The sequence below is a fragment of the Anabrus simplex genome, chromosome 8, assembly GCF_040414725.1.
Source record: "Anabrus simplex isolate iqAnaSimp1 chromosome 8, ASM4041472v1, whole genome shotgun sequence".
In the NCBI taxonomy this organism is placed as follows: Eukaryota; Metazoa; Arthropoda; class Insecta; order Orthoptera; family Tettigoniidae; genus Anabrus; species Anabrus simplex.
Window position 1 is genome coordinate 30658754 of NC_090272.1, and position 20965 is coordinate 30679718.

General features: G+C 38.5%; 1 protein-coding gene across 1 annotated transcript in view; it reads left to right on the forward strand.

Annotated features, from left to right (window-relative positions):
- The first annotated feature begins 1579 nt into the window (after positions 1–1579).
- The window catches only part of LOC136879071 (uncharacterized), a 45715-nt gene continuing 26329 nt past the window's right edge, over positions 1580–20965 (forward strand). The window contains exons 1-2 of the mRNA XM_067152820.2: positions 1580–1655; positions 18797–19387. Of these exons, the coding sequence (XP_067008921.2) occupies positions 1632–1655; positions 18797–19387 (615 nt within the window). The 5' untranslated portion in view covers positions 1580–1631. The remainder of the gene's footprint in view (positions 1656–18796; positions 19388–20965) is intronic.

Genomic DNA, 20965 nt, shown 5'->3' on the forward strand with positions numbered 1-20965 from the left:
AATCTGAACCCGACGCCTTAGCAGCGCACCGAAATGGCAAAGCAGCAGCATCCACTGCTAGCTCGCATAGGTAAAAATTGCAGCTCTTCGGAACGGAGATTCGAACTTAAGATATGCGGAGCGGACAACGTATATTAGTCCAATAATAATAATAATAATAATAATAATAATAATAATAATAATAATAATAATAATAATAATAATAATAATAATAATAATAATAATAATAATATCGGGTGGCTGTTGCAGGCCTGATGGAGTCCTAGTGAAGCAGATCGTCTGGTAAGGGTGCCATGTATGGCTAAATGAGTGTTATTTTGGTGGAAGATAAAGAGTTGTATGCGATGAACGAGTTGCAGGGAAGTGGGGACAATACAGACACTCAGTCTCCGAACCAAGGTAATTAAGATCAAAATCGCCGACAAGGTCAGGCATCGAACCCGGGGCCTTCTGAATCACTACACCGATCATTCAGCCAAGGAACCGGGCGCAGTTCACACTGAGCGCGGTTCATCCCATTTCTACCTTCGCTCCAGAAAATTTCTGGAACGGTTATTTGCAAAGAGAATGGGTACGGTAGTTCCAATTCTCTTGAGTAATTCTTTCTCTCTCTCTCTCACACACACACACACACACAAGGAGCAGTAATCAAATTCTAGTCGCACAAAAAAAGGCATCAATTATGATTACAGTGACTATAAGACATGAAAACAATCTGTACGCTATCACAGTAATTTTATGCCGCATGTTGTGAATAGCCTTAAAATAACGGTCGTTGAGAATCGGATTAGCAGATTAAAAAAAAAAAAGCTGGAGAATTCAAAACCGCTGCTGAATTTCCATAGGTTTACATGAGAATGGCATACAGTATTTTAAAGATAAGAATATACTGGTGAAATATTATACAGATTGCTATGTTAAACAGCTTATTGAAGGGACGAGATATTCACTGAAAAATAAACGCAGTAATTATCTATAAGACTGACTTGCCAGTTCCATAACGTGTGGTGAAAAGCAAGCGATAATCACTGGGCCACACTGGGCAATAATTTCCGCAAGGGAAGATACAATATTGATTATTGATATGTCTGTTATTGATAGCGTCATACCAAAAGAATCAAAAACTGCATTGATCGGAAACAAATGTACTTTGCAAAACGTTCCTCATTTCAAATACAGTACAACTGCGTCAGTAATTTCTTTTACGTTCTAAACGAAGATAACATCCTCCTTAGAAACCGGAGACACATTTTTATCTTTAACCAATCATCCGCCATTTATAAACGTGAAAGTGAACTCAACTTTGCCAACTTGACTGTGATGTACTGCTTTCAGTAAGAGAGATAAGCTTCAGTCAAGAACCTTAAGAATTATCGTGAATAAAAATGTGTATCAAATTTGGTGAAATAAAATTGTTTAAATATTGTATTTATTTCAGAATTCTATGTACTTTGTTTTATTGGCATGTACTGATATTATTTCAAGGGAAGTTGGTAGTAACAAATACTTTTTTTTTCTTTCTATGTCGTACTCCATACTTGCTTTTTTACTTTTTATTACTCCTTGTTGAAATATTATGGTTATATTTGGCGTGGTTGGCTGTTGATGGTAAAAAAAATAACGAGAAGAAGATGTCAGGTGTAAAGTGGGATCAGGTTAGAGTGGCAAATTACAAAATATTCTTGATTCATGTGTGGACATTTCTATAGTGTAATGATTCCTGAAGTTAAGAATAAAGATCTTCACTCTTCAACTTGTAAAATCGTGGATGGAATTCACGGAGACGCAAGAGATCAAGGGTTCATGTCTCCTTTATAATGACCTATTCTTGTTTCTGCCCAATCTTTCTAGCAGTAAACTGATGGACTTAGGCCTACCTATACTATTGGACTTGGTTGGGAATACCGTACATCTCTTGAATATTGACTACCGGTACACAACTAACGTAGACCTACTAAGGATGATTATTTTTAAAATATATTTTTCCGTTTCCGACGACGTTCTGCAGCGTACCATCTTAGCCACTTATTTATATTGCACAATTTGAATATTTAGACGGCCACGTCCAGGCTGTGAAGGTAAGCAACTGAAGTTGCTAACTCACCCCAGCAGTACACTTGCGGGATGATCGAACATGATGCATGTTTTTCCAAGAAATAAGCTCCACTTTTTGACCATTAAGTATTAAATATATTGATTAAATAATGCCATTTGAGGATACTTAAACTTTCCACCACACCGCAGAAAACCACTCGTATAGGCTAATATTGGGTAAGACATAAATGCCACAGATTTCAATGTAAGACTCGGTTTGCCTCTCTAAGTCATAGGACCAAAGTTGTAGATCACTCATATTGAACAGAGAATGTGCCATCCAACATCCGCAACGTGGAGACTGCGGCAACTATTCAAATTTGGAAGCTCTGAGCCAACTGTGAAGCTGCACCCTTGGGCCCACCGTTCAGGTGTGAGGATGCAGAGGTTTACCCTCATAGGGGACCTTGGCCATGCTCTCTCCTTACGTCTTTTGCATGCGATCCACTCTGATTGAATGCTACTATTTAACCCAATAGTTATTCGAACTTGTTGGGATATTTGTATACGCTGCCTTCGAAACAAAAAAATCCTAGGTCGTAGATGGGCTATCGTAGGTACTTATTTAACATTAGTTGGGTAGCGAACTTTGTCCTATTTTATAACTAACAGAACCTGTATAGAACTACGCAAAGAGTATAGGATAAAATTACACGGATCCTCGGGCGCTGTTGGTTCTATGACAACAGGGATGATGCAGAAGCGAGTTGAGAGGGAAAGCGTAATGTGTTTGATGGGGTTGGGGAGTCACGTGCAGGCTGTAGACCGGTGCAAAGGATTGGCAGTTGTAGTATGAATTAACCTTCAGTGTTCGTCGTGATAATTTGTTGTGATGAAGCCTTGGCTACTGAATCAAGGTTTGCTGTCGATTTTTAAGCAAACTGTAGTTTGTTGTGGTCATAACATAAGACAAATCATGAAAATATATTTGCACTTCTAACCTCAAATTTCTATTCACAGTAGCTTGTGAAATTCATCATACCAATTCTCCCTGTGTATTAGTCACAAGCTTCAATGTGTAAAGAGAGAGAGAGGTGAAACAAAACGAGCTCTCTCTCTCTCTCTCTCTCTCTCTCTCTCTCTCTCTCGGCTTAGCGCCAATTTTTTTTAAAATACTAGCGTCTTAGATCCTCAGATGACAGCGACTCCATCAGTCGTAAATATTGCCGGCTTGAACTCGGTACCGGTATCCAGTTTGCGAGGAGGTGAAATGCGGCGATAAATGTTGTTCGAATTCGGAAATGAATTCTGGTGCTTACTGTTTTCTTTTTTAAGGGTGAAAGGTACCTTTTAAAACGTATCAGCATCATAGGAGTCAGGTAACAGGTACAATGCAGTTTTTCTATTCCAAATAAAATCCATTTATTACTTTCTTGTATATGTATTCATAGTTAACCGCTCGGCTGGAATCTTATATGTAGGTTTTTAATACAAGTATGAATTTACAGTTTATACACTGCTTGCCTTTGTTCTATACTGCACAGGAGTACCGGTAATGTATATGGCTGATTTTATTTTGAAGGTAGCATTCCTTAATAGTTATTTTACGTTTGATTCAGACGAACAGTGCCAACACTTTTGTGGGCTACCTAGCTTTGCTTAGATCTATATCTGTGACGAATCCCAGTTTGAGTTAATTTGACACTGTTATGTGAATTTCCATGGTTTATTTCTACTGGGACAAACTTGTGTATAAGGTATTGATATGTATGCCTGACCCTGTACCTATAGCTGACAGCCTAACTCAAGATATAATTCAAGTTATGATCCAGATCTGCAAGTCCTTTGTATGAAGGGGAGCATCAGCAAACAAAGTTTGGAGGGTACCTTAGCATTTTTCATAAGTAGGTTAGTGCAAGTAAATAAGGTATTGTATTTTGTTTATTGGGTTCTGAAAGTTAAATCAATGTTTGATAGTATGTTTAATGAGTGTATATGAATTCTATATGATAGCTGAAGTTATAAATTATGGAGGGTCAGTCATTGGTACACCTTATATCCATACCTGACACTTGTCAGCTTTGGGTGAAAAAATTATTTTGGTCTGTGTCAAATTAGAAACATTCAGTTTATACTACCAAGATACAGATATGGTGGCCATGATTGTTTAGGCATCAGGTCTATATGGTCTGACACCATAGTTAGCCAGTTTGAGTCTTATTTATCGAAAAAGATTTCACCATCAGAATGTTGGTGGCAGGGTAGGAGAGGTGGTGGTATAAAATTTTTAATCACCAGATTGTGTGCTAAACGTCTCCGCAGTGTTCATATGGTAAGATAGGAAACATATGGAGCGAGGTGATTAGTTTGTCGGATGGAGACATGAAGCCTTGAGCAGACCCCTTGGTGCTATTCAACAGGAATAGGGTATGTGCCAGTACCAGGTTTAATGTTCTCCCTTCCTACTATCATATATCACATCATTCATTTCATCTCAAGAACTCCTCTGATGAGGTTGACGTCAAGAAGGGCATCCCGTCGTAAAAATTCGCTACGAAGATTCATCTCTTTGTTGTTGTTTGAGTCATCAGTGCATAGACTGGTTTGATGCAGCCCTCCATCACACCCTATCATGTACTAACCTTTTCATTTCTACGTAACTATTGCATCCTACATCTGCTCTAATCTGCTTGTCATATTCATGCCTTGGTCTACCCCTACCGTTCTTACCACCTACACTTCCTTCAAAAGCCAACTGAACAAGTCCTGGGTGTCTTAAGATGTGTCCTATCATTCTATCTCTTCTTCTTGTCAAATTTAGCGAAATCGATCTCCTCTCACCAATTCGATTCAGTATCTCTTCATTCGTGATTCGATCTATCCATCTCACCTTCAGCATTCTTCTGTAACACCACATTTCAAAAGCTTCTATTCTCTTTCTTTCTGAGCTAGTTATCGTCCATGTTTCACTTCCATACAACGCCACGCTCCACACGAAAGTTTTCAAAAACATCTTTCTGATTCCGATATCAATGTTTGAAGTGAGCAAATTTCTTTTCTTAAGAAAACTCTTCATTGCTTGTGCTAGTCTGCATTTTATGTCCTCCTTACTTCTGCCATCGTTAGTTATTTTACTACCCAAGTAACAATATTCATCTACTTCCTTTAAGACTTCAATTCCTAATCTAATGTTTCCTACATCACCTGCCTTTGTTTGACTGCACTCCATTACTTTTGTTTTGGACTTACTTATTTTCATCTGGTACTCCTTACCCAAGACTTCATCCATACCATTCAGCAACTTCTCGAGATCTTCTGCAGTCTCAGATAAAATAACAATATCATCGGCAAATCTCAAGGTTTTGATTTCCTCTCCTTGGACTGTGATTCCCTTTCCAAATTTTTCTTTGATTTCCTTTACTGCCTGTTCTATGTAAACATTGAAAAGGAGAGGGGACAAACTGCAGCCTTGCCTCACTCCTTTCTGGATTGCTGCTTCTTTTTCAAAGCCCTCGATTCTTATCACTGCAGACTGATTTTTATACAGATTGTAGATAATTCTTCGTTCTCGGTATCTGATCCCTATCATCTTCAGAATCATAAATAGCTTGGTCCAATCAACATTATCGAATGCCTTTTCTAGATCTCCGAATGCCATGTACGTGGGCTTGTCCTTCTTGATTCGATCCTCTAAGATCAGACGTAAAGTCAGGATTGCCTCACGTGTTCCTACATTTCTTCTGAAGCCAAATTGATCTTCCCCCAACTCAGCTTCCACTTGTTTTTCCATTCTCCTATAAATAATACGTGTTAAAATTTTGCAGGCATAAGATACTAAACGAATGGTGCGGTAGTTTTCACACCTGTCAGCACCGGCTTTCTTGGGAATAGGTATAACAACATTCTGCCAAAAATCGGATGGGACTTCTCCTGTCTCATATATCTTGCACACTAAATGAAATAACCTTGCCATGCTGGTTTCTCCTAAGGCAGTCAGTAATTCAGAGGGAATGTCATAATTTCAGGTGCCTTGTTCCTATTGAGGTCACTCACAGCTCTGTCAAACTCTGACCTCAAAATTGGGTCTCCCATTTCATCATCATCAACAGCCTCTTCATGTTCCAGAACGAAATTATCTACATCTTTACCTTGATACAACTGGTGGATATGCTCCTGCCATCTTTCTGCTTTGTCTTCTTTCCCTAGAAGTGGCTTTCCATCTGAGCTCTTAATATTCATGTACCTAGATTTCCTTTCTCCAAAGGTTTCCTTGATTTTCCTGTATGCAGCATCTACCTTTCCCAGGACCATACAGCCTTCGACATCCTTGCACTTCTCCTTCAGCCATTCTTCCTTGGTTACCTTGCACTTTCTATCCACTTGATTCTTTAATCGCCTGTATTCTTTTCTGCCCTCTTCATTTCTAGCATTCTTGTATTTTTGTCAATCAGGTCTAGTATCTCCTGAGTTATCCACTGATTCTTAGTTGATCTTTTCTTCCTTCCTAACATTTCTTCAGCAGCCCTACCGACTTCATTTTTCATGACTCTCCACTCTTCCTCTATAGTGTTTCCTTCAGCCTTTTCATTTAGTCCTTGTGCAACATGTTCCTTGAAACAATCCCTCACACTCTTTTCTTTCAACTTTTCTAGATCCCATCTTTTTGCATTCTTTCCTTTCTTCAATTTCTTCAACTTCAGATGGCATTTCATGACCAACAAGTTATGGTCAGAGTCCACGTCTGCAATCCAACACCTGGTTTCTGAATCTCTGCTTAATCATAATGAAGTCTATTTGATACCTTCCGGTGTCTCCAGGTCTCGTCCACGTATACAGCCGTCGTTTGTGGTGTTTGAACCAAGTATTGGCAAGGACTAAATTATGATCAGCGCAGAATTCAGCCAGCCGACTTCCTCTTTCGCTCCTTTGTCCCAATCCAAATTCTCCTACTGTACTACCTTCTCTTCCTTGGCCTACCGCTGCACTCCAGTCTCCCATCACAATTAGATTCTCGTCACCTTTTACATATTGTATTAAATCTTCTATCTCTTCATATATTCTTTCGATTTCTTCATCATCCGCTGAACTAGTAGGCATATAGACCTGCACTATTGTGGTGGGCATTGGTTTGGTGTCTATCTTGACGACAATAATTCTTTCACTATGCTGGTCGTAGTAACTTACCCGCTGCCCTATTTTCTTATTAATTATTAAACCAACTCCTGCGTTTCCCCTGTTTGATTTTGTGTTGATAATTCGGTGGTCGCCTGACCAAAAATCCTGTTCTTCCTGCCAACGTACTTCACTTATACCAACTACATCTAACTTTTGCCTATCCATCTCCCTTTTCAGATTCTCTAACCTACCACAACGATTCAAACTTCTAACATTCCACGCTCCGACTCGCAGAATGTCAGTATCCATCTTTCTGATGATCGCCCCTTCTCGTGTAGTCCCCACCTGGAGATCCGAATGGGGGACTAGTTTACCTCCGGAATATTTTACCCAGGAGGAAGCCATCATCAGAACACCATTCATACAGAGAGAGCTGCATGTCCTCGGGAGGTAGTTACGGCTGTAGTTTCCCGTTGCTTTCAGCCGTGTAGCAGTATCAACACAGCTAAGCCATGTTGAGTATTATTACAAGGCCGTATCAGTCAATCATCTAGACTGCCGCCCTTGTAACTACCGAAAGGCTGCTACCCCCCTTTCGATGAACCATTCGTTAGTCTGGTCTCTCAACAGATACCCGTCCGATATGGTTGCACCTGCGGCTCGGCTATCTGCATCATTGGGACACGCAAGCCTCCCCACCGCGGCAAGGTCACATGGTTCGCAGAGGAGGCATCTCTCTTTATATTAACTTATTGTTATTATTCCAATCTCTCTTTATACCCGACCCGCTGGGGCTGTACCTTAATTAAGGCCACGGCCGCTTCCTTCCAACTCCTAGGCCTTTCCTATCCCATCGTCGCCATAAGACCTATCTGTGTCGGCGCGACGTAAAGCCCGTGGCAAAAAAAAAATAAAATATATATACCCGACCCCTTAGAGGAACGGGACAAAGGTTGGACATACATATATATTAGCTAGATATAATATTTCTTTTTATGCGATTCTCCAATAAGGGAACCTGACCCCATGCTTCAGGTGTAGGCAGCTGATGCAAACCATATGCAAAACTGATACACAGTGTGTGTATTTTAAAAATTTTGTCACATCTATTTTTCAGGCTGTGGAATAAAATGGACCCTCCACAAAGTAAATTCATTAAGTATCCACAGTCATGTATTGCTGCTGCATTGGTGAGGTGTAACGAGGAATGCCAGTAAATATGGCAGATTCAGAATAAGGGGTACCAAAAACTGCTCCTCTGTACAAGGTTGGGGGGAAGTATCCTGCTTATAATGTACAGGATATCTGTAACAATGATTAGTTGATTAAAGGGTAATTTATTTTGTTATGTCATACAGTATAATCTATGTTGGCTATAGGTGCGAAAAGTGTCTGCCTTAGGAGATGAGGGAAAATGAGATGTCAGCTACAGGTACAAAAACACAAATTTAAAAAATTAATTTTAAGGGATAATTATTGATTACATAAATATTTTCTTTTTATGCATCTTGAGCACAAAGAGATCTGTCTGATGGTACATAAAGATAATGTGTGACTTGTTTAGCAAACTTTTGTCCCTGGACTATGTATTAAAGTGTCAGCTACTGGCGCATCTACCTTAGGTATTTCTTGCTTACTGTATGACTGTCACAAAGTGTTGATGAGCATCGGAGGGTTGTTAGGAATAACCCATAAATTTGTGTTGATATTGCATCATTCAGGCAGCATTTAGTTACTTTAAGAAAATGCTGAGTTGTTACCATTTTAAATGAGGAGCTGTGTTTATAGGAATGATATTTAAATGAGTCAGTGATCATTTTTGCAACAAGATTGCAGCTTATTTACAAGCTTTTAACAGTTACAATACTTGGGAGCTGTTAAGCATCTTTGATTGAGAGAAAATTGATTTTTGCCTTTACGAAGAAGTTTAAGTGCTTTTCTTAGGAGACAGTGCTCTGCTAAACAGAACAATGAAGTTACCGGTATTATTAAACTTGGAAGACTAAGTGTTATGTTCCGAGCTGTCAGTGGAGAGCTGGCGTGGAGTGACTAGTAGACGAGTAAGTTTGAATAGTGTCTTTAAAAGTAGGAAAGATCACAATATGAAGATAAAGTTGAAATTCAAGAGGACAAATTGGGGCAAATATTTGTTCATAGGAAGGAGAGTCAGGGATTGGAATAACTTACCCAAGGGCCTGCATAGTCTGCTTCATTAAGTTTCCTTTTATAATTATGTAAGTCAACAAGTAAGTGCACAAAGAACAAAAAAAAAAAAAAAAAAAAAAAAAAAAAAGTTCAAAATTGTCCTGTTCGATGAAAATTTTTACCATGTTTCCTTACATATATGTAAATAATAAAAATGAAATATTAAAAAATAAAAATACATACTTTTTTCAGATACAAAAAGTCGTCATACAGTCTAAAATTCAATACACGAATCACAGTTCAGTCCTTAGAGGGGTATCCTTTGGCTCTGATGATTGCCTGAAGTCTTTGCATGGAATTCACACATTTTGCAGTTTCAGAAGCTGGTATGAGATCCCATTCCTCGAGTAGATCTGGTTTCCGGCTTTCCTTGTTTTTGGTGGTTCTTTCTTATCTTTTCCTTTAGGATGCTCCATATATGCTTGACTGGGTTTATGTCGGGTGGCTGGGGAGGAGTTGGAATTTGTTGGGGAGTATTGTATAGGAGCCACATCTCTTCGTGTTGCACAGTGTGCTTAGGATCATCGTCCTGCATGAATATCCAGCAGTCTCCCATTCCCAGTTTTTTCCATACTAGCAGGCAGTTCTTCTTTTAGGATCTTGATATGTTCTGTGTGGTTCATGATCCCATCAATTATGTGAAGCTTGCCAACATCTGATGCACTCGTGCTGCCCCATAATATTATGTAGCCATCACCACGTTTAACAGAGGGAATGAAATTTCTCAGTTCTAGCTCTTCATTCTTCTTTCTCCTAACCTTGAGTTTTCCACTGGTTACCAGGTACGTCACAGTTTTCCCACATTAAGAGGAAAAGAAAGAGTAAGAAGTCTAGAGGTAGGCCTCCACTTTGAATCAATTCCAGGGGAATGTTATCTGAGCCAGGAGTCTTGCCAGGTTTCGGTTTACTGAGAGCGGCATTGAATTCCTTGAATGTTGGCGGGGGAACCATCCTTGGTTGTTGGGAAAGTAGAGGCACATCATTGAGAAAGTCTTCAGCATCATTTGAACTCCAATTAAGAAGAGTGGAGAAATATTCTTTCCAGCTAAGTTACAGGCCTAACTGTATGTATTTACCACTCCTTGATAGATTTTCCATGGCTTTGATTTTTCCAAACCAGTCTGTTATAGACTGGATGGTTGTACGATGTCATCCAACAAGCCTCCTGATCTCTGCTAATGATTTAAACTGGTTGTGCAGCCGAATAATTATTTTCCTTCCCTCCGGAGTTGCGTTTCTTTCCTTTTCCCACCAGTTTTTTTTTGTTTCGTAATTATGTTATTTCCATATGCGCCTGTCTGCTCTATGTTAGACTACGCACTGAGCTCTGAAAGTACAACAGACTGCTTATACACTGCTTGCCTTTGTTCTATACTGCATAGCAGTAACCTGTATACAGTAGGTAATTTTATTCTGAAGGTAGCACAGAAGATCGTATCTGTCGTGCCTCTGGAGGTTCAAAAGCTGCACTGTGACTCAGATAGGTTACTCTCAGAAATATATCTGCTGGTGATTGAGCAAAATACTAGCAAAGATTTAACCTGCTATAGGTAACAATGATATACCACAATAGTTGCCACAAACACTGTGATGACCTTTCTTGAATAGAGTAGCGACAGTGGCATTTTTAAGGTTACGACGTACTTTACAGTTTTTCCATATGAAGATGATAAGAGTAAGAAGTCTGGTCTGTAGAGGTAGACCTCCACTTTGAACCAATTCCAGGGGAATGTTATCTGAGCCACGAGTCTTGCCACGATTCAGTTTACTGAGAGTGGCATTGAATGGCGAGGGAGCCATCCATGGTTGTTGGGGATGTAGAGGCACATCATTGGGAAAGTCTTCAGCATCATTTGAACTCGCGATTATGAAGAGTGGAGAAATATTCTTCCAGCTAAGTTACAGGCCTAACTCTGTGTATTTACATGTCACAATATTGATATGATGTACATGATTCTGTCACTGAGACTGTCAATCAGTCTATGGACCCCAAAATCTGTGGAATCAACACTCCTGGTAATTTTGGAAATTTTTGTTTTTGCTCCTGAACCCCCATGCTGATAGAAGCTGAACTTGGACTTAAACAACATCCAGTGTGTCACAATTCATCTCAGTGACAACGAAGACTTGACACTAATATCGGTTGTTTTCAATTATTTTTATATGTTATCCCCTCCCCTAGAGATGCTAGGGATGTCTTACCCCACTATCTGGCCATCTTCAGCCAAATAAAAATTAAACAGATTATGTGATAACTAAAACATATGCATACCAGACAAAGACAATGTTGCAAGAATAATTATAACATTAAAATACATAAGCAAAAATTATGGTTATGACCTAGTCATAATATGATGTCTTTAAGTTGACTTAGGACCTCAGGCAAAGAAGTAAATCTGGATATGATAGCCAGAAGTAGGAATGAATACATATACAGAAAAGAAGTTAAAAAGGAGAATAGTATGTTATGTAACAAGCCTATCATGGCAATAATTAAGATACGAGTATGTTTATAAAACGAGCAAAGCAAGTTTTATAATTTCCATAAGAGTGTTTTAATTACCATTATAGGCGAGTTGCATACAACTGTTTACGTTCGACGATAATTATAACTCTATTTTTTAAATATTCATGAATTTCTGTCGAGATGTCGCTTGACAGTTGAGTTTACAGAACAGAATGTGTAATATAACTATTTATAATAATTTATTTAAATCCGCCTTGATCAATACACTCATTAAATGAAAGAAACATTATTAATTAAACCATACATGTTTCGGGAAATCTCAACCATTCCCTTCATCAGTGGTTAGATCAAAGAATAACACAATATGACACAATCTTTTGTTTTACAATTTGAAGGAGTATTGTGTCCCAATACATCATATCAAAGAGTAAAGAGAACTTATGAAATATTATAAAAATGATCAATACATACAATTTTGGTTGAACTGAATGAGAACACTACACAAATTTAGGATCTTCAAGTTTTTCTTCTTTTCTTCTTCTTTTTGTTCCTTAAATGATTATATGCTAGCCTAAACAGTGGGTTATCTTCTGTACTTTTCTCATTTAAACTTGATTCAGAATTACATTTTTGTGTAAGGTAAATTTCTAAATTTTCCAAAACATTCATCAGTTTTCCCTATTTGATCGAATGTAATAATTTCATGGCATTGGAAATGTCTGTAAATTTATGATTCATTTCAACCATATGTTCTCCCATTGCCGAATATCTTTTATGTTTGACCGCATTAACAGTTTACAGAACAGAGCGCATGCGCTGGGTTATTGATTTTCCATGAGTGAATCAGAGACCTTGACAATGTCATGTTTTCAAAGCTTTGATAGAAGGTTATCGTTACCTAGCTTTATTTCAAATACAAATTGTTTATTGTACAGTTGGTGAAGTGAATTTGCGGGAAATAGCTGTGTGGTTATGGAATATTGGAAGTAGAAGGTGCATTGATGTTAATATATGTGTCCAACATGTTTGATTTTGGAAACAAGTGCGAAGCTAGTGCGTTGACCGCAGGTGCGATGCTATCCTTACCTAATTGGTCAAACAGTTGTATCATAATGAAAATCTGAACTCTGATTGGTGGAGAACCGGTATCATAAAACGAAAATCTGAACTCTTGATTGGTGCAGAACCTGTATCATAATGAAACTTGAACTATAATGAGCCTCATTAAGATTCAGTTTTCTGGCATATAATATTTATAATTCGGCATCATCAAGCATAAAAATGATTTATGAGACTCACCTCTATAGTGAAATGTACAGTACCGGTATATCTAATATCGGATGTAGAAAAAGCACTGACTTGCTGGAGGAAGCAGGCAGGCCAGGGAAACAAAGGAGTGGATAGGGAACAAGCATTGACTTGTAGGAGGCAGGCAATATAAATAAAGGAGTAGATAGGGAGAGGATGGGAGGAGTAAAAAAGGGAGGGGAAGGGGAGGAAGGAGAGAAGGGGTGTCTAAGGTGGGGCTGAAGGATTCAGAAAGACTGCTCCTGAGAGGTGAATTTAAAGAGATTATAAAATAAAGAATTATTTTTATCTAAGACATGATTACTAAAGATAGGAATTAAAAGGTGAAATAAAATGTTTGATTTATCTGAAATTTCATTTAGATTGAAGTTACGATCGAAAAACTGTTCCAGATGGATAAAACAATTTTCCGTAATATTGAGCAGGGGGGCCTTTTTGTATAACTTTGAGAATTTTTATATCTTGGTTAACATTAGTGAACTTATGGTTAATATCACTCATGGCCAAAAATGTGTTATATTTCAGGGCGTTAAAATGCTCTAACTATCTTGTATGAAGCTCCTACCTGTTTGACCGACATATGATGCGTTACAATTATTACAATTGAGTCTGTAAACACCTAACTTGGTGAACTTATTGCTATGATTAATAGAATTGGTATTGTTTAAAATATCTGTGTTTCTGTTACAAGTTTTGAAGGCTATTTTGATGTCATGCTTGTGATTTGGTAGACTTGTGTTTATTGTTAAATGTAACAGTAGATAAAAAAAATTGTTGTATTTTCTTTTGTTAATCTGGTTGAAGATTGCTGTTTATGTTTATTAATGGTTTTCTCTATAAAGGAGCTGTTGTAGCCATTAAATTTAGCTATACTGGGAATGGTGTTTAATTAATTTTGTAGTTCTTTTTTAGACAGCAGGATGCTAAAAGCCATACTATGGTATGCTGCAAATTTTTGGGCATGTGGGTGTATGGAATCTTGATGGATTGTGTTCACAGTTTGAGTTGGTTTTCTAAAAATCTTGTAGGTTGTTTGATAATCATTAGATCTAAATAATTGAGTTTTTTATCATTCTCTGATTCTAGTGTAAACTTGATGTGTGGGTCAATGTGATTAAGATTGGATAGAGTGGTGATGGCACTTACGTTCATGATCACCACATATCTTGTCCAAAAAATAATATTATTAAAGGTGTTGTTAATATTCATTTGGTGTGTTCTAAGTGATCCAGATAGATTTCAGCCAGAAGTAAATCTGGAAATGATAGCCAGAATTAGGAATGAATAAACATGCATTTGTTTACATTGCCTGCTTCCTGCAAGAAGTCAGTGTTTGTTCCCTATCCACTCCTTTGTTTACCCTTTTGAGGAAACTAGCACATATCTAGATTGTTAGCGGCGGTAGGCCTATGTAAAAACGGCAGGTTGGTGCGCCCTTTAAAAAGGTTCTAGGGAGAACACTGAACTGGTTTCTAGCATCTTAATTGGCATCTAATGTTGGAGCATAAAAAGAGATGAGTCATGAAACCATGTGCGGAGAGTGTTCTGTGGTGGGTCATAACTCTTTCACTAATTGCAATTGAAGACATCTCTGTTAAGTTATTTTTCTTTTTATGCTAGTTTTTACATTTATTTATTCAAAATTAGTTTTTGCTTAGTGAAGAACCTAACTTATAAATTGCAGTTGGGGCAAATTGGTGATCATTAACATGATTTGTCTTCACGGCAAATCCAACACAATGAATACGCCACTCTCCCTCATCCTTACCCTTCCGAAATATGGTATATCCTAAGTTGGACTCAGTAACTTTGCATTGACTGGATAATCTCGTTTCAGTCAGGGCAGCTACTGTATATCAATATTCAATCTAGAAATCTTGTGGGTAACAAGAGCTGTTTTTTTCTTCAGGTTTGTCACTCTCTTTCATGTCAAGCAGTGTTCGAATATTCCATGTTGCAATTGTCATTTGTTTTCCTTTATTATTTCGACTGCATGTGAGGCGACCCACCAGACAAAAGTGTGACTTCCAATGTTTAGCCTAGGTGGATTGCAGCTTGCCAAGAGGTGACCAGCATACTGTGATTTCGGCATCATTCACCACGGCACATATGCATGAAACATGTGGTGTCAGATACCGAAACTGCAACGGACTGATGCTGACTCGAGTAAAACCGAGTGGCACCTTCATAGCAAGTCCGCCTGGCATGACAAACTTAGACTGTTACAGACAGACTCCACGTCAAGTGTTAAGGAGTGGAAAATAACCTGACCCCCTGACAAGGGCCAACGGCTTTGGGCGGATGAGGCGGATGATCCTTTCTTGGAGGACAATAGGCCCTCAGTAGAGGAAATGCTACTGAAATACCATTAATCAGTAATGGTTTACTTGGTGTAGAAGATAGCCTTCAGTACAGTAAGTGAAGGAAAAGAGAAAATGCCTGGCGGACTTGCTATGAAGGTGTCGCTCTACTCCATTGTTTAGCGGGGCAAACCTGGCCAGACACGTACACTAGCGTCAAATAGAATCTGTGATATTGACCACTTTGTATCATTTAGCTGGATATGAACTACTTTTGTGTGCCGAGTTAAGCCGCGTACACTAATATCAAAAGTTCCAACTCACTTTTGAAATTCTGTATAGCCTATTCTTGAAACTGATACAAATGAGATTTATTGAATTTATGATCTATTTCCTGCTGCAGGTATTTGTCCATTCTGATCTATTAGACAGTGGAATATATTTCATTATTATTTAGATATTATGTATGTATATGAAGAGTGAATATAATCTTCTGACTGTGGGCACCAAATGTCTGTCTGGATTCTGTTATATTGCTGTACCAAAGCATTTGTGATTTTTAAGAGAGACTTATTTTCTTTGTGATGAAATCTGCTATTGTTAGCTGTAATGCAAACTACAGTAGTTTACCTCCATTTTGAATGGTTTAGACTGTTTTTCAACACTGATTTCCCTTCAGAACTACTCCAATTTTTGCAGGGTAGAGACTCACTGCTGGAAAATAAAAGCTAGTATAGTGTAAATGAAAAAAAAGTTTGCTACAGCATATGCTTACAAGATGGTTGGTCAGACTGACAGATTGCTGCAAAAGTAGGGATTTATGAATTTGGCATTTGCTCTGGTTTTAGATCAGGTACATAGTGGACATCCTAGATGATTATCTGCTGCTGTTTTGGTAGCAATAAGGTGGGAGACTTGGTGAGATTTTGGTCTTAAGCAAGTATAGCAGAAGGCTTACAGCTGTGGACATCTGCACAGAAATCAACCAGTGTCATTGCCAAAAATATGCCTTCCGATTGAGATAGCTAAATAAAATTCAGGAAACTCAATCGTAAAAAATGACCAGTGTTTCACTCTAGTGCGGCATGGGCTCATCTGTTGGATACTGCACCTTCCCAATACATTGGCCAGCTAGCACGCCAGTAGAGACACCGCTGCAAGCTATACATGTGATAAGAACATTTTTGGTCATGTTAGCCCGAGAGGGCATATATAGCAAGTAGTGATGCAATTCCCCCCCTAGTACGTCAGCACTGCATTGTGCTTATCACATATATAGCTTGCAGTTGTGTCGCTACCGGCATGCTAGCCAACCAGTGTTTTGGGAAGGTGCGGTATCCAACTGATGATCCCATGCTGCACTGGGGAGAAACACTGGTAATTTTTGACGATTGAGTTTCCGGAATTTTATTTAACCAGTGTCATTGTCAACCATGAAATACTGTTTACGTGATGTTGGGTTGTGTGGACCTGGATATCTGCCAAAGATCGTATTATATTGTTCTGTGAATTGACATATCCACTCAAAAGAAACCAGGCTTCGTCGCTCATAAAAAGGAAGTTCGGATCCATAATACAGTCGTGGACACTATTCATTAGGCAATTGCAAAATCGTATTCTTGCATTGAAATCTGTAGGCAGTGTGTTATGGACTGAATGAGTCTGATAAGATCGTAAATGTAACAGTTTTGTTGCATTACTTGCTGAAGAAGGTGAAATACCACTTTCCTGAACTACTCTCCGAAGCGACTTATGTGGACTGACCTGGAGTCTTGCCTGTATATCTTCTAACCTCTCCCGTGTGAGAGCTGTTCTCCTTTGCTTCTTTTTCTTATTGCTTGCGGAACCAGTACTACGCCATTTGTAAACGAGCTGATGTACGTAACATTTTGATGGTACTGTCGCACTGGCAAATTGTTTACGGAATTTTCGAAGGCACCTTTTAACTGGTTTCTTCTTCTTATGCAAATAACACTCGACCAAAAATATTCTTTGCTCTATACTGTATTTAACCGTCGTGATAATAACCTCGCAACACACCGTAAAAGTCCAATAGTTTCTAGTGAACTGAGAGACAGAGTGCTAAACAGCTGTGCGCTGGCAGTGAACACTTCTTATCTCGCCAGTGTTGACAGAAGCCATATGGCGCTCTCTTGGGACTTCCCATGGTATGCGAGCAGAAGTCTGAACACTTAAATTATTCTCCCTATACAGCAATAATGCTTATGTATATCAGCCCATGTCGGAACACAGCTACTAATTTTTTCAATTTACAAACTTCATCATATAGATCTGTATTGATATAGTAATTTTTTTTTTTTTTTTTTGCTAGGGGGATAGGAAAGGCCTAGGAGTTGGAAGGAAGCGGCAGTGGCCTTAATTAAGGTACAGCCCCAGCATTTGCCTGGTGTGAAAATGGGAAACCACGGAAATCAGATCAAAAACCACGGAAAACCATTTTCAGGGCTGCCGATAGTGGGATTCGAACCTACTATCTCCCGGATGCAAGCTCACAGCCGCGCGCCTCTACGCTCACGGCCAACTCGCCGGGTAATATAGTAATTTAAGAACTAGAATGAAACTAGAAAGAAAAAGAAAAGTGAAGTGTATTGATTGGATGGACCTTAACCCTAACACTAGTTCTTAACACAACTAAGCCAACAGTTTACAGATACCAGTTGAACCACAGCAAAGGACAACAAAAAACATTGAAACTGAAAGACTTCCAGCTCAAGACTGTATTAACAATCAACATTTCAGATTTTCAACTTTCATCATGCTTTTTAAAAAACTTTTAAACTAACATTTCATTTTGTATGTTTCCTATGTTTTTAATTCATCATGCCAAGTCGAAACATGTCTATTTGTGTGTGATGTTTAGTCTTAATTGGACGTAAAAAATATATAGTATTGACTAGGAGGATTAAAATAGTTTTGTATAATTTTGTAAGAGAGAGAAAAAAAACTAGTGTACAGGCTATTATAAATTATATTAGTGAATTTGTGTACATTACAATACTGTGTATACACATTGATAGGTATATACATCTTGACAGTTCATTTCAAAGTTCCACTGCCCAGAAGTTTGCAACATTCATCCAAGAGAAGCCTCATAGTACAATGCATTTTTAAAAATTGTTTTAGATCCAGGCATTCCCTAGACAATGAGCTAGGACTTCTTAGATGACTGATTCTCTTGCACCTCATTTCCATCTTGTCTTGCCTTACGTGATCATGTGTATCAGGCTGTACTTGTTATTTCAGAGGAGGTGACCAAAATATTTATTGTCCTATGTAATTCAGCTGCTTTGACCAAAATTGTATTTAAGAAATCTGTTTTTTCTAAAGTGTGGATATTCTGTTACAGGCATTTGAGATATCGGCTCGTCTTCAGGCTGCGTTGGCACGGGTTGATCACAAAGAAAGCATGGATAAACAGGATTTCATTGCTCCAGAAACCCTGTCTTTACCTCCTAAAAAGCGATTGCCTTTGAATGTGCGGGCTGGAATCAACTTGGACTTGGAATATTTAAGAAGTAAACAAACAGATTACAATGACATCTACACCGATCCTAAACATTTCAGCTTACTCAAGTGGTTAGAAAGTAATGAGAAACATTGTAACAGAACTACAAAACGTCGTAAGAGTTTGCGAAAGAAGAAGACTTCTGTTCCTGCTGACAAAGTCGAGTCTTCAACTGCACCACACAAGAAAGAGTCACGTATTACAGGAGCTACAGTGAATGGCTCATCTGTGCACAAAGACTCTGATGATGAATCGGACTTCATTGGGTTTCCCGACGATGGTGGACATTTGTGCATCAATCAGACACTCAAATTCCATGACTCAGACAATGATTCAGATGTTTCTGGATTTATCGGGTTTTCGGATGATGGAAGTGATCTTGATGGGTTTCCAGGGTTTCCTGATGATGGTTGGAATTTCTGTTCTCTCAAGGTAATAGTTACGGATGAACATGGCTTTTATGGCTTTTCTAATGAGGATTATGTGATGTCTGTCAAAGACCTAGAATGCATGAACAGAACAGTTGCACTGGAACGTATGTATAACTATACAGAGTCTGAATTTTCCTACCCCGAATCTGACTGTCTGGTGCCAACAAATGTAAGTGAAATGGGGATAGATAATAGTGTGGCAGGAAAGGATCCAGTGGCATTTGAGTACGATGACATAACCATGAGTGAAGTGTTAAGTAGTCATTCAGAAGAATACTGATACATATTGCGGAGTTGAATTCTTTAATTGGAAATTGCAGGATTCCACTGCCAGGTACGTGTGTTATAAAGCACAGCTAAGCAAAATTCCGTATTGTATATACGTGTTCTGTAATTTAAGTACAGTCTAATCCTGAACTAAATCTTCCAACAAAACAGTCAGTTCTGACTCCACTGCTCTGCTGCACCAGCCAGCTTTTGCCTCCCCTGCATTCAGTCTTCTTCCTTTTGTCCGTGTGACATTTTTGAAACTTGTTACTATTACTCCTAAATTATTATGTTTGCTTCAGTTTAAAAAATCAGCATATATGATATACAGGGTCTCTTATAAACACAGACTGAACGCAGCTGCCTCAGCCGAACTTATGTCGCACGCGGCCACCCTGCTTTAAGCGTACATACAGTCTTATAGGATATTTTACCTTATAAGAGATGCTGGAAGTGTCGTCCATCCTGAGTTATACAGGCATTATATCTGGTAACCCCATTCAGGCCGACGCGAGTGAGATCTGCCACTGTAATGTTCTGATTTCATTCATAATGTTTTTATTCATTTCCTCGAGTGTGTGAGGATTTGTTCGATACACTTTTAATTTCAATTTACCCCACAAGTAAAAAATCACACACTGTTAGATCTGGAGAACGAGGGAGAAGTAGACCAGGGGCCTGTTCCATGAACGAACTTCACAACTTTGCACTTTTCTGTTCAGATTTTGTTCCACCATCACTCTTCAGATTTAGCTTGCAAAGTGAAAAGTTAGGAATCTTTTCACTTTTCAAGCGCATTATGTTCCTCCATTGGTACAGAAATGCAAAGTGCAAAGAAATAAAGTGAAAAGTTTTCATAAATCTTGCAAAGAGACTATTCCCTTTTCATCTGTTAATTAACAAGTATGTATACTAGTTTCTCGGCGTAGAGTTTGGTTTAGTGTTATAAACATGTTATCACAAGAGCTTTTGTTATCATCAAGTGAGGACAGTGATGAAGAATCCAACAAGAGAACGTTCAAAGACAGGATTAATTTTCATAACCTCACTTCGACGAAAATTTCGTGAGTGTTTTCGTATTACCTCAACACAGGCTGTGACTATATTCTTGAAATGATTGGTCATTTATTGAAACATGCAACAAAAAGAAGTCAATCCCTTTCCAAAAAGTAACAGATTCTCGTATGTTTACATTGGTGTAGCAGCAATGCATGGGACATCAAAATCAATTATTTGCAGAACTGTTACCAAAGTCATAGATGCTATAGTAAATGTAATATTTCCTAACATAGTAAGTTGGCCTGAGAATCCA